Source organism: Prionailurus bengalensis, chromosome B2, assembly GCF_016509475.1.
Source record: "Prionailurus bengalensis isolate Pbe53 chromosome B2, Fcat_Pben_1.1_paternal_pri, whole genome shotgun sequence".
Lineage (NCBI taxonomy): Eukaryota > Metazoa > Chordata > Mammalia > Carnivora > Felidae > Prionailurus > Prionailurus bengalensis.
The window spans coordinates 56,808,912-56,822,054 of record NC_057349.1 but is presented as its reverse complement, the minus strand read 5'-3'; the positions used below and the strand labels follow the sequence as shown (position 1 = coordinate 56,822,054).

Sequence of the window (13,143 nt, the reverse complement as noted above, 5' to 3'; positions counted from 1 at the left end):
GATACAGGAGTACTGATGCATAGGGGCAGTTGTACCCCAATGTTCATAGCAGCACTCTCAACAATAGCCAAATTATGGAAAGAGCCTAAATGTCCATCAACTGATGAATGGATAAAGAAATTGTGGTTTATATACACAATGGAGTACTATGTGGCAATGAGAAGGAATGAAATATGGCCCTTTGTAGCAACGTGGCTGGAACTGGAGAGTGTGATGCTAAGTGAAATAAGCCATACAGAGAAAGACAGATACCATATGGTTTCACTCTTATGTGGATCCTGAGAAACTTAACAGGAACCCATGGGGGAGGGGAAGGAAAAAAAAAAAAAAAAAAGAGGTTAGAATGGGAGAGAGCCAAAGCATAAGAGACTCTTAAAAACTGAGAACACACTGAGGGTGATGGGTATTGAGGAGGGCACCTTTTGGGATGAGCACTGGGTGTTGTATGGAAACCATTTTGACAATAAATTTCATGTATTGAAAAAAAAAAAAAAGAAATAATGTGGCCTTGATTGAGGAACGCTAGTCTCGGAGTCATCGAAGAATTTATATACCTATCATTTATAAAAGACTTTATAGTTTTCTTTAACCACTAGGCTGCTCATCAAGAAAATGGCAGGGTTGCAATGGTTGATCTTTCTAGTCTTTTTTTTAAAGTGAAATTCTTCTATTTTAAGTTTCTGTCTTATTAATAGCTATACAAGTATTTTGGTCTATCTGTGTATGGGTTAAAAATCTCTGGGATCCAAGTGACAGAAACTAGTTAAAATGAAATATTGGGGCACCTGGGTGGCTCAGTCGGTTGAGTGTCTGACTTTGGCTCAGGTCATGATCTCACAGTCTGTGAGTTCGAGCCCGTGTTGGACTCTGTGCTGAGCTTAGAGCTTGGAGACTGCTTCAGATTCTGTGTCTCCTTCTCTCTCTGTCCCTCCCCCTACCTCATGCTCTGTCTCTCTCTGTCTCTGAAAAATGAATAATCCTTAAACAAATTTAAAAAAATGAAATATTTATTCCATAAAGGAATCCCTGATAAGAGGGTTGAACAAACAAGGTTTGAAAAGACAGAAATATGACAGGGTGTGAAGTTAGGTTTCCACCGTCGTTACTGACACCAATTGCAAGTTTGAGAATTCCCCAAGACTAATCCTAGTTTTGATAATTTTCTATAAGGACTCACAGAACTCATTGAAAACTATTATACTCAAGAATACAGTGAAAGAATACAGATTAAAATCAGCCAAGGGAAGAGACCCAGCAGGGGGAGTCCAGGAAAGTTCGAAGCATGGTGCCTCCACTTGTCTTCTCCCAGTGGAGTCATGGACAGAACCACTCTTCTGACAATGATGTGTGACAATATGTATGGAGTATTGCCAACCAGGGAAGCTTACCTGAGTCTTGGTCTCCAGAGTCTTTACTGGAGCTCCATAGCGGGGTTCCATGTGGCAGACCTCCATCTCCAGCTTCTCTGGGGGGTCAAGCTGATACAACATGACTCAAAGCTCCCATGAAAAATGACATTATTAGATTTTCTAGTGTGGCCCAGAGATCACAAACAAAGACACTCTCGTTAGGCGGGGTGTTCCAAAGTCTTAGAGATTATCTTCCAGGAGCCAAGGGTAAGGAGGTCTCCTTTGGTAAGGTTAAATTCTTTACTACACACAGGTCCTAAGGAGGAACTAGAGCCTGAGAAGTGAATGCTATCAGGACTCCATATGTATTAGTTTTCCATTGCCACCATCACGGATTACCACACATTTAGTAACTTAAAAGAATACAATTCATTACCTTATAGTTCTGTATGCCAGAAGTCAGGGTTGTCTCAGCTGGTTTCTCTGATTCAGATTTTGCAAGGTTGAAGTCAAGGTGTTGTCCATCTGGATTCTTATCCAGCGATTCTAGGGAGTTCATTCAGATGGTTGGGAGAATCCATTTCCTTGGGGTTGTAGGATTGAGGTTTATGTTTCCTTGCTGGCTGTCACCTGGAGTGGCCCTTGCCTTCTGGAAGCCTCTGTGTGGTCCTGTGTCTTGGGACCAAGACAATCAGTCAAATCCTTCTCCCGTTTGGAACCTCTCCAAATTCTCCTTCTTCTACATCTCTTTTCTCCTTACAGCTGGAGAAAGTTCTCTGCTTTTAAGAACTCACTTGGATACTCCAAGACAATATCCCAATTTTAAGGTTTATAGCCTTAATTGCCTGCAGTTTAACATATTCTTTAGGTTTCAGGACTTAGCATGTGAACATATTTGTGAGGCAGCTCTGCCCACGGTGGCATTTCTCATCTCTGCATTTCTTTGTGCGTTGGCTTTGTGAGTTTCTCCATGAAATGCAGGTGAGCGCTGACAGTCTAGCCTCAGGAACTATTGAGGCTAATGCCATAGGGGCCAGGTAAATAATACAAATGAGTAAGGTGGGCTTGTATAAAGAAACAGTGATGCTGGCTGTGAGGAACTAGAGCAGAGGTTGACACACTGTGGCCCACAGGACAAATTCAGCCTGCTGGCCATGTTTTGTAAGTAAGGTTTATGTATTGTCTATGGCTGCTTTTGTGCTACGGCGGCATAGTTGAGTGGTTGCGAGAGCAGATACCATACGGTCTGCCAAGCTGCAAATATTTACTCTTTGGCCCTTTACAGAAAGCATTTGCCAACCCATGGATTAGAGGATCTGTGCCCCATTTCAGGCCACTTCAGAGCTCCAGCCAGTGGTTGCTATGGAGAAATAATTACCCAGTGGTACCAAATTTAATTTCTTCAAAAGAAGCTTGAACTGAAGATTTTTCTATGCAATTTTCAGATTTTCAAGTGTCAACTATATTAAATGTTTCCAAACACTGTGAGACAACCAGTGAGAAAACATCTGCTAGCCACATTGGCTCTTCCATGAACAGTTTGTGACCTTTGTTTCATATAGTCTCAGCCATAAAATTGAGATGAAATTTACCATTTCTTAGTCTTACATCAAAAAAATCTGTGGAAGGAATTTGTGTCATGAGCTCTCTTTGCACCAACCGACTATGACTAGGATTATGGGTATCATTATTAACTCAGTTTGGTTCATTCAGAAGTTCCCTCTTTGGCCCCAGGCTAGATTAATTTTTTTATAGGCCCAGAGCACCAAAAAGTTTATAGCTTGCAACAAACCACCATTACAGAATTTAAAGATATGTATGAAAAATCCATCCCCCAATAAATGCTAGAAATTTTAACATGGTGTTTTCTTCTCTGTGATACCACCCTGACTCTAAAAAAAGTTTTTTTTTTAAGTTTATTTATTTATTCTGAGAGAGAGAGAGGGCACACACAAGCAGTGGGAGGGGCAGAGAGAGAGAGAGAGAGAGGGAGAGAGAGAAATCCCAAGCAGACTGTACTGACAGTGCATATAGCCTGATGCCTGGGGCTCGAACTCATGAGCCTATGAGATCATAACCTGAGCTGAGATCAAGAGGCCAACACTTAACTGCTTAACTGACTGAGTCACCCATGTGCCCCACCACTCTGACTTAAAATATTTTTTTCAAAGAAGGCCCCCCCTCCGGACTTTTTTTTTATTGTTTTTGTTTTTGTTGCTGCTTTGTACTTGATTATCTGCCACCTGGGCTGACATGATACTTCTGGAGAGTGGGGTCACATATGCTCTGAGAGGGTGTCTGTCAGAGAAGCCATGTGGAGGAAGGAGGGCAGGCCCTGGGAACGGAGTGTGGCACATCATCCTAAGCATATTCCATAAGCTAAATGTGTTGCACGGTACTCTTTGGTGCGCTTTTCCCTTTTTAAATTGACATTTCTGAAAGCTCAAACACCTATTCAATCTGCCTTTTATAAGTGACCACAGCTTGTTCTCTATAGTTGAAATATGTCCTCATCGTCACTGAACACAGACAACATTTCTCCAAGGCATTTTAGTTGCTATAGAGCTTTGAGGTTTAATTTTAATTTTAATTTTTTTTTTGTAGTGTTGTCTTATCTTCTCCCCCCCCCCCCCGACGCCAAACACACACAGCAAGCAAACTTCCTCTGTAAAAGCAGATTGATTTAATTTATTAGTCCTCTGAGGGGATAGGAAAGGAGAACATCTCCCAGGAACCATACTGCAAGAAAAACAAATGAGTCCCCGAACTAGCAATTATCTGCCTACTATTCATCATGTACATCTGGGAAGTCCTGACCAAAAGGTTTAATTGTAACTAACAAGTATGATTTATTTGAAGAAGAGAAATTCAGACAACGATACAGTAAGATTAGTTGATTCCTTGAAAATGAAATTAGATTGCATAGAATTCTCATATTTGATGGAAGAATTAAACTTTTAAATAAAAAAAAAATATCAAATTACCAAAACATGTGATGCCAATTTCTACTTCTTAATTAGATGAGGTCAAATCATGCAGGGTTTATTAATTAATTAATTTATTCACACACCCCTTTATGAAAGGATTAGAGGAGTGGTCATTGAGCATCTCTGCTATGCTCGTACTGCTGCAGGTACCGGGGATACAGCAGCAAGTAAAGTGTTCTCCTGGAACTGACATGCAAGTGGGGAAAGACAGAAAGTAAACATGTGATTATACAATATGGTGGGCAGTGATAGGGACTCAAGAAAATGGAAATGAGATGATACATTGTTAGGGGTTGAATTGTGTCTGCCCCAAATTCGTGGGTGGTTGGAATCCTATCCCCTCATACCTCACATTGTAACTGTATTTGGAGATAGGGTTTTAAAAGGAGTAATGAATGTTACTCTTCTTATGAGAAGAGAAGATTAGGACACCCAAAGAGGGAAGACCATGTGAAGACAGCCATTTACGAGCCAACGAGGGAGGGCTCTCAGAAGAGACCAACTCTGGTGACACTTCGAACTTAGACTTCTACCCTCTGGAAGTGTAAGAAAATAAATTTGTACATAAGTCGCCTGGTCTGTGGAATTTGTCTTGGCACCCCTAGCAAATGAATACATCTTATTGTCCAGCCACAGGTCAACTTGGCAATCTTTGAATGAATCAGGGGTTAGACCTGTCCGCACTGTGATCAGATCTCATAGAATTATTACTCCAGATGATTCTATTTTATTTATTTTCAGCACTTTTAACCATGGTAAAGTATACCACCTTTGCACTCAATGGCATATGTATTGTCTATCGTTCCCCCATTCAATAATATAAAGCTGTATGAGGGCAGGGCTTTTTCTGGCTTCTTCCTAGATATATGTCCAATAAATAATAATAATAAATAAATAATACATGGTAACTAAACAACATATTTTGAGTGGATACATACTTTTCTTATTTTAAAAAAATGCATATTTATTGTAGAAATGTTAGAAGCTACAGGTAAGACAAAGAACTAATAAGATTGCCTGTGATTATATTACGGATGAACCAATAAAATGACCTTCCTCCTTTGATAGGAGATGAATACTGATTTTTTTATGTTGTTAAAATATTTATAGCTTATATATTAATTGCTTATTATTTTTAGAATACTGCTTGTCTGAAATTTTCCATACTTTATAATTTTTTAATGTTTATTCATTTTTCAGAGAGAGAGAGAGAGAGAGAGAGAGAGCAGGGGAGGGGCAGAGGGAGAGGGAGACAGAATCTGAAGCAGGCTCCAGGTGTCAGCACAGAGCCCAATGCAGGCCTCCAACTCACAAACCGTGACATCATGACCTAAGCTGAGGTCAGCCCTTAACTGGCCCCAGAAGTTTTCCATATTTTAAAATGCTTATCAGTTTTATTTTCTGTAAAGAGAATTGTTCAACCTGGGCAGAACACCCAATACTTCAGGATAGGTTGGGAAGACAGCAACTGCTAATTTAGCATGAAACATTGTAATTGCTACAGCTTAATTGTTTGTGTTAAATGGAAGGTAGTTATAAAGCCTCAGGAGTCTCAGAGTAGCCAAATGTATCAGTGACAGGACATTATCTCTAATATATTTGTAGAGGTGGAACCAGTAATTTGTTTTCCTCATGCTTCACATACTTAAAATCTGCTTAATCTGTGTTTTTAAACTGTCAATCTTTATGCCTATTTTTAGAGCCAATTATATATCAAAAAGGATATTCAGGTATCACGTTAAAATTATAGCTGCTCAACATCAGTGATGTGACAGATTGATGAGTATTCAGATTCAGACATGATCATGGTACCATTACTAGGGTTAGAGTAATTGTGTTCACTTTATGCGTTTCAGAAGCACTTATATGATGCTTAATGTCTGCCAGGGATTGTTAAATAACTTGTTTAATCGTCACAGCAAGCCTATGAAGAGGGTAATATTGCATCAGTGAGAGAGCCCAGGCACAGAGAGGATAAAAAAAGTGTCTAGGGCACAGGCAGGATTCCGAGGGAGGCAGATAGGCTTCAGTGTGTGTGTTGAATCATCACGGTCCGCTACCTCTCCTCAAAGTTTGGACAGTAGCTGACATGTATGATGTGTATTATGTGCCAGATCCTTTAGATCTATGTGCTTTATATATATTCATTCACTTTATGGTAACAAGTCACCAACTGGGAGTTAAGAGGTCTGGTTTCTAGTTTCAACTTCAGCACTGGACTGAGAGCATGATTTGGACTACCTTACTGTACCTATCTGGGACTCAAGCTAGACAGTTAGTTGAATTAGGTGATTTATCTCCAAACTCTCTTCTAGCTCTGAAGTTTTAGAATTTGCAGTCTACCTTAAATGCCTTGAAAATATATACATACCTACCTTCACACGCACACACACATAGACACACACACACACGCACATTTGGGGTTAGGTTTCTGGTTTTAAAATTGAATACTCACTCTAGATTTTTCCTCTCTTACACTCTCATCCTTGAAGAACCCTTTTGTTTGCTCACTCACACTGATTTTAAAATTTAAATCTGACAGTGACATGTAGATGTCTTAGATTTAGATGCCATTATAAAATCCTTTTGGCAAACAAAACAAGAAACACAAAATGGAAACCCGCAGAAAATACACAAACACCAAACACTTTTGCCTTTAATCATACAGGAACTTCTAATGAAGGCATTACTAGTTAGTTCAAGAAGCTCAGTCTTTTCAATGATAGTCATCTGTGTGCAGACTTGTGTGGTGCCTTATTCACATAAGGTTATCTTTCACCTACCCCCAAGTGCTAAACAGTCTCTAAGGCTGTTTAGAGACCATGTTCTTGGGAATATGGTAAAGGCAGGGAAAGAAAGGTAAGATCCCCAATTCTAAGTCAATAACAGTATATGAGTATATGAGTATATGATGCTTTTGTTAACAATCATGGTGACGAAGTCACTACTGTGTAGCTTCCTTTTGCTTTTCAGTTCATCGTGATCTAACTACTTAGGGCCATTCTCTATTTTACAGATAACACCAGAGATGGCACTCAGCTTCCGACCACACCCCATATCTCCTCTAGAATGAAGCACATTAAGCAAGAGATGGTCAAAAATCACCTACAGTTTGTGCGATTTGAAGCAACAGACCTCCATGGTGTGTCCAGATCTAAGAGTATCCCTGCACACTTTTTCCAAGTGAGTTTTACAGGTGGAGTTAAGATTAAATGTAATTTCACGACCATGAGCAAGCAAATGGTCCTAACTAATCTTTCTTATTTTCTTGTAATCTATACAGTAATTAAAGCTGAAAACCTATAATTTATTTTCTTTCTTGCTTGTCCCTCCCCAAACACATTATTGCTCCCTAAGGAGCTGAACATATACTTTCAAGGCCCAAGCAGCAATTCCTTTACCCGATAGAAATACAAAACTAATTAAGACTGGTAATTTTAGTTTTTCTGCCTTGAATAGTTTCCCTCTATAGAATTATCTTTTCTCTCTTGCTGCAATTATGAAGATTATATTTTGTTTGACATGAGAAAATTGCAACAGAAGACCCAAGAGCAAATATCAAATGAAAAAAAAAAAAGATTAAATAGTAAGAATTTGCTAGATAAAAAGAACATCCCTTTCAGCTTCTAATTCTGATAAGAAAATACCTTATTGTTGTTGGATGACTTAATGAATATGATTAAATTCTTGAAAATAGTGATATTAAGAAATATTGTAGTTTTGGATATGTTTTGAGACTTTTTGGGATTTTTTTTTCCAGTTTATGTCATGTATTTTTTTAATGACTGATTTATTGCATCACTGAAACATTTCTTAGAAGGAAGGGATGTTAGTCAGTGTTACATATGGAAGTGTAAAAGTTAAGCATCCTTGAAGTTTATTTTTAAGAGATATCTTACTTTTATCACTTTAATATTAAATTGTAATTTTATCATTTGTTTTATTTTGGGAAAAACTGAGCACTTTTTTTTTTACAAGAATTCCAACAGGTTCAAATTTGTTTCTTAAAAATGTTCAACATCACTCATCATCAGGGAAATGCAAGTCAAAACCACAATGAGATATAATCTCACACCTGTCAGAATGGCTGGTACCCAAAAGACAAGAAATAACAAGTGTTAAAAAAAAAAAAAAGAAATAACAAGTGTTGGCAAGGATGTGGAGAAAAGGGAGCCCTTGTGCACAGTTGACGGGAATGTAAATTGGTGCAACCACTGTGGAAAACCACAGTATAGAGATTCCTTAAAATATTAAAAGTAGAAATGCCATACCATTCAGTAATTCCACTACTGGCTATTTACCCTCCAAAAACGAAAATACAAATTTGGAAAGACATATTACCCCTACGTTTATTGTAGCATTATTTACAATAGCTAAGATACGGAAACAATCTAAGTGTCCATTGATAAATGAATAAAGATGTGGAACACATATACAGTGGAATATTTCTCAGCCACAAAAAGGATGAGATCTTGCCACTCGTGACAACATAGATGGATCTAGAGGGTATTATGCTAAGTGAAATAAGTCAAATAAAGAAAGAAATACCATATGATTCCATCTACATGTGGAATCTCAAAAAAAGAAAACAAAGGAGCAAGCAAACAAACAAACTGAAACAGATTCATTGAGAACAAACTGATAGTTGCCAGGGAGTATGGGGTAGGGGATGGGTGAAATAGGTGAAGGCAATGACAAAGTACAAAACTTCCAGTTATAAATACGCCATGCGGATGAAAAGTGCAGCAAAGGGAATATAGTCAATAATATTGTGATAACGTTGTATGGTGACAGATGGTGGACTTTGGTGGACTTTGTTGTGATCCAAATTTCAGTTATTATAGAGATTTAAGCTATTTTGCAAGAATTAGTATTGAATTCCTGGTGATCTATATTGGGGTGTGAAGTTGTTCTAGTGCTTTATATATATACAAGGTAACTTAATTTGTGGTCACGAACATGACATGTTTGTATATATTTATATATTTCCCCCTACTAATAGAGTAGTTTGAATCAGAATGTCCAAAAACGAAAAAAGAAAATGATAGTGTTAACAAAGATAGCTCGGAAAAATACAGATTAAGTCGTTTGAAGAATACAGTGTGACTTTTTACTATTCTTTAAATTTGTGAAGGCCTAGTGGAATGAAATGGTAACAAGCCGTTCTTTATTGTTCACAATCGAGTACAAACAGATTTAAATTGCAGGAACTCTCGGAAGTCTCATGAGTAAAATAATATTACTCCTCATGTTAGATACATACAAAACGACAGATTTTCAAACGAAGAAATTGAAAAGTAGGGAAATAATATTATTTCTTACAGTAAAAATTCAAATGAAAGGATTTTATATTAAAGTACTCTAAAATTCCACAATATGTATGTGTGTATACAGGTCCTTGAGGGAGTTGAAAAATTAAGCAGGCACTGAATAACTGAATAGTGCTTGACTTTCTCTACTTTATTACTGGCAAAAGCAGATTTGGATCAGCTAAGCCAAATGGCATTTGAAAACATGTGTATAGATGGTGGAAAGTGAAGGAGACAGTGGCTTAAGGTCAAAGGCAGAAGAGGGACCAGTAGATTGCCTCTACTAGCTTTGGCCCCTTTTTGGTACCCATACTCTTTGGGATTGGAGGTAATATAAGAAACAATTTGGCTCACAGAATGTTAGTATGTTTTATTAACCTCATGATGCACACTGACATTATGGGAACCAGACATTCTATTTAGCTTTCTCTACCATCAGTGTAACCTTCAACACATGAAGCCTTGTTATACTGCTCTGACACTATTTCTAGAAATTGTTTTATGTGTCTGCTCAACTTTATAACCTCATCATGTCCCTGTTGTCTGGCACATAGCAACAGTTAAATAAATGACCAAATCTATTGACCCCAAGAGGTATATAGCTAGAAAGTGTCTTAGCAATCATCTAGTCTAACACTTTTGTTTCACAGACATGGAAGCTGATGGCACATAGTCCAGTGATTTGCCTAACTTCGCATAGGTAATTGGTGAAAGACCTAGGGCTAGAAGTCAGATTTGGTAACATCCAGTTCATGGCTGACTTGAAGGCTATAACATTTTGGAACTCTAGCTCACAGGCAAAGTTTCTGGGACTGTGAGGCTGGGAGGCAGTCATTCTTAGTGGGCTATAAAAATGACTGAAGACAGAAGTGCAGCTTTCAGTAGACCCGGTTCCTCTGGTGTTAGGATGTCTGTCATGTGTGTCCTAGAATAGGATAATTGTCATGTGTGTCCTAGGATTGACCCATACTAGTCTCTCTGGGAAGAACTGAGGATTCTCAGTTAACTGTGTGGATTACAATAGAATAAGCCAAAATAAAATCTTATCTGAAGTATTAGCAACTATGCCATAAAATAAAAAGTGCTTTGAAAAGGGCTAGGTTATAATCATGTCAAATAATTTCATAAGGCTTTACCTTTGTTGTTTGTGGTAAAGACATTTTATCATTGTACCTTGTATTTAGGACTGCTACTTTCAGATCCAAGAACATATAAAGCCTTGAAGGCTACAAAGGTTAACAGTTGCTTATAAAAGTAACTTTGGGGGTTTATTTTTAAAATATTTGAAATTTACTTGATACTAAGCTAATGTTACCCAGCAGACATTAGACGCATTTTTTTTTTTCCTCATCAGCAGTGTCTCACCCCCACCTCCACCCTTTTGTTTGTTTTCAAGTTTCAAAACCTGATTGCTGTGTCTACTTTCTTCAGGAAAAAGTGATCCATGGCGTTTGCATGCCTCGAGGTTATCTTGAATTGATACCGAATCCTAAGGACGACGAAGTGGATCACATAAGAGCAACATGTTTTAATAGTGACATAGTCCTGATGCCAGAGCTCTCAACCTTTCGAGTGTTGCCATGGGCTGAGAGAACGGCAAGAGTGATATGTGACACATTCACTGTGACCGGTGAACCTCTTCTGACTTCCCCAAGGTACATTGCCAAGAGGCAACTGAGCCAGCTACAAGATTCTGGCTTTTCCTTGCTCTCTGCCTTCATCTATGATTTTTGCATTTTTGCCGTGCCTGAAATTATCAATTCAAAGACCATATCTTTTCCTGCTTCAACGTTGCTAAATAATCATGACCAGCCTTTCATCCAGGAACTCGTTGATGGTTTGTATCACACAGGAGCCAATGTTGAGAGCTTTTCCTCCTCTACCAGGCCTGGTCAGATGGAAATCTGTTTTTTGCCTGAATTTGGCATCAGTGCAGCTGATAATGCATTTACCCTCAGAACAGGGGTCAAAGAAGTGGCAAGGAAATATAACTACATCGCCAGCTTTTTCATTGAGACTGGATTCTGCAATTCAGGAATTTTGTCTCACAGTCTCTGGGATGTCGATGGGAAGGAAAACATGTTCTGCAGCAGTTCTGGGATTGAGGAGCTCACGATCACTGGGAAAAAATGGTTGGCAGGACTATTGAAGCATTCCGCTGCTCTCAGCTGCTTGATGGCTCCCGCTGTTAGCTGCCGAAAGCGTTATTCTAAGGAGAGTAAAGACCTCAAGGACAGTGTGCCTACAACGTGGGGATACAATGATAACAGCTGTGCTTTTAATATCAAGTGTCATGGTGAGAAAGGCACCCGGATAGAGAACAAACTGGGCTCAGCCACTGCGAATCCTTACCTGGTGTTGGCTGCTACTGTTGCTGCAGGCTTGGATGGACTTCAAAGCAGCGATGGTGTCCTGGTTGGTCCAGATGACAGCACGGACCTCTATCAGCCAAAACCTTCCGAGATTCCTTTGAAACTGGAAGATGCTCTTGTGGCACTGGAGGAAGATCAATGCCTGAGACAGGCTCTCGGGGAAACTTTTATTCGCTATTTTGTTGCCATGAAAAAATATGAGTTGGAAAATGAAGAAACAGATGCAGAGAGAAATAAATTCTTAGAATATTTTATTTAGAATAGCACCCTTAACTCTTCTTTCAGAGATGTGATTTTTACTTAAGTAGTTGATCTCCCAGAAAGAAAAGATTGGATTTTTATAATTAACAACAAAAAGACTACAAATGCTTTCGCTCTTTTTTGTCCCCATGGAGTATTTGACAGATATGAAGTGGGACTGCTGAGAGATTCTGACAGTAGAAACAAACAATAAAGTTGTGGTGCGGCTGTATTATGCAAATTTACCAGGTCTTGTCAGTCAGTCATCATTTCCTCTGTGTATGTTGACCTACATAGAAATATGCAGTTATTTTGGGCAACAGATACACTCACACAATAAAAGAAGTCTTAAGAATTACAAAACAGAACTTAATGACTAAAAAACCCAAAGGATTTCAATTAATTTCAATTATACACATAGGTTGTGACTGCCAGAAAGACAAAAATGCTTACTAATACAATCTCACTAATCAAGACCTCTGGAGGACAGGTGCTCTGTTTCCTGCCCTTTCCCCACCCTTCTGCCATTACCCTTCCTGTTGGCCAACCTGCAGGTGATGTGGCGAGGGTGACACTCCTGGGAATGGAGCCCGCACAAGATGGAGTAACAACGTGGAAGCTGTTTTGCGAAGCAAATTTTGCAAGCATCATTGTGATTTTTCTTTTTTTTTTTTTTAAATTTTTTTTCAACGTTTTATTTATTTTTGGGACAGAGAGAGACAGAGCATGAACGGGGGAGGGGCAGAGAGAGAGGGAGACACAGAATCGGAAACTGGCTCCAGGCTCTGAACCATCAGCCCAGAGCCTGACGCGGGGCTCGAACTCCCGGACCGCGAGATCGTGACCTGGCTGAAGTCGGACGCTCAACCGACTGCGCCACCCAGGC

At 39.0% G+C, this 13,143-nt stretch overlaps 1 protein-coding gene across 1 annotated transcript in view; it reads left to right on the top strand.

Moving 5' to 3' along the window:
- Positions 1-12,502, top strand: part of LGSN (lengsin, lens protein with glutamine synthetase domain) — a 28,609-nt gene extending 16,107 nt beyond the window's left edge. Inside the window, exons 4-5 of the mRNA XM_043591718.1 lie at positions 7,353-7,519; positions 11,077-12,502. Of these exons, the coding sequence (XP_043447653.1) occupies positions 7,353-7,519; positions 11,077-12,276 (1,367 nt within the window). The 3' untranslated portion in view covers positions 12,277-12,502. The remainder of the gene's footprint in view (positions 1-7,352; positions 7,520-11,076) is intronic.
- Positions 12,503-13,143: the final 641 nt, after the last annotated feature.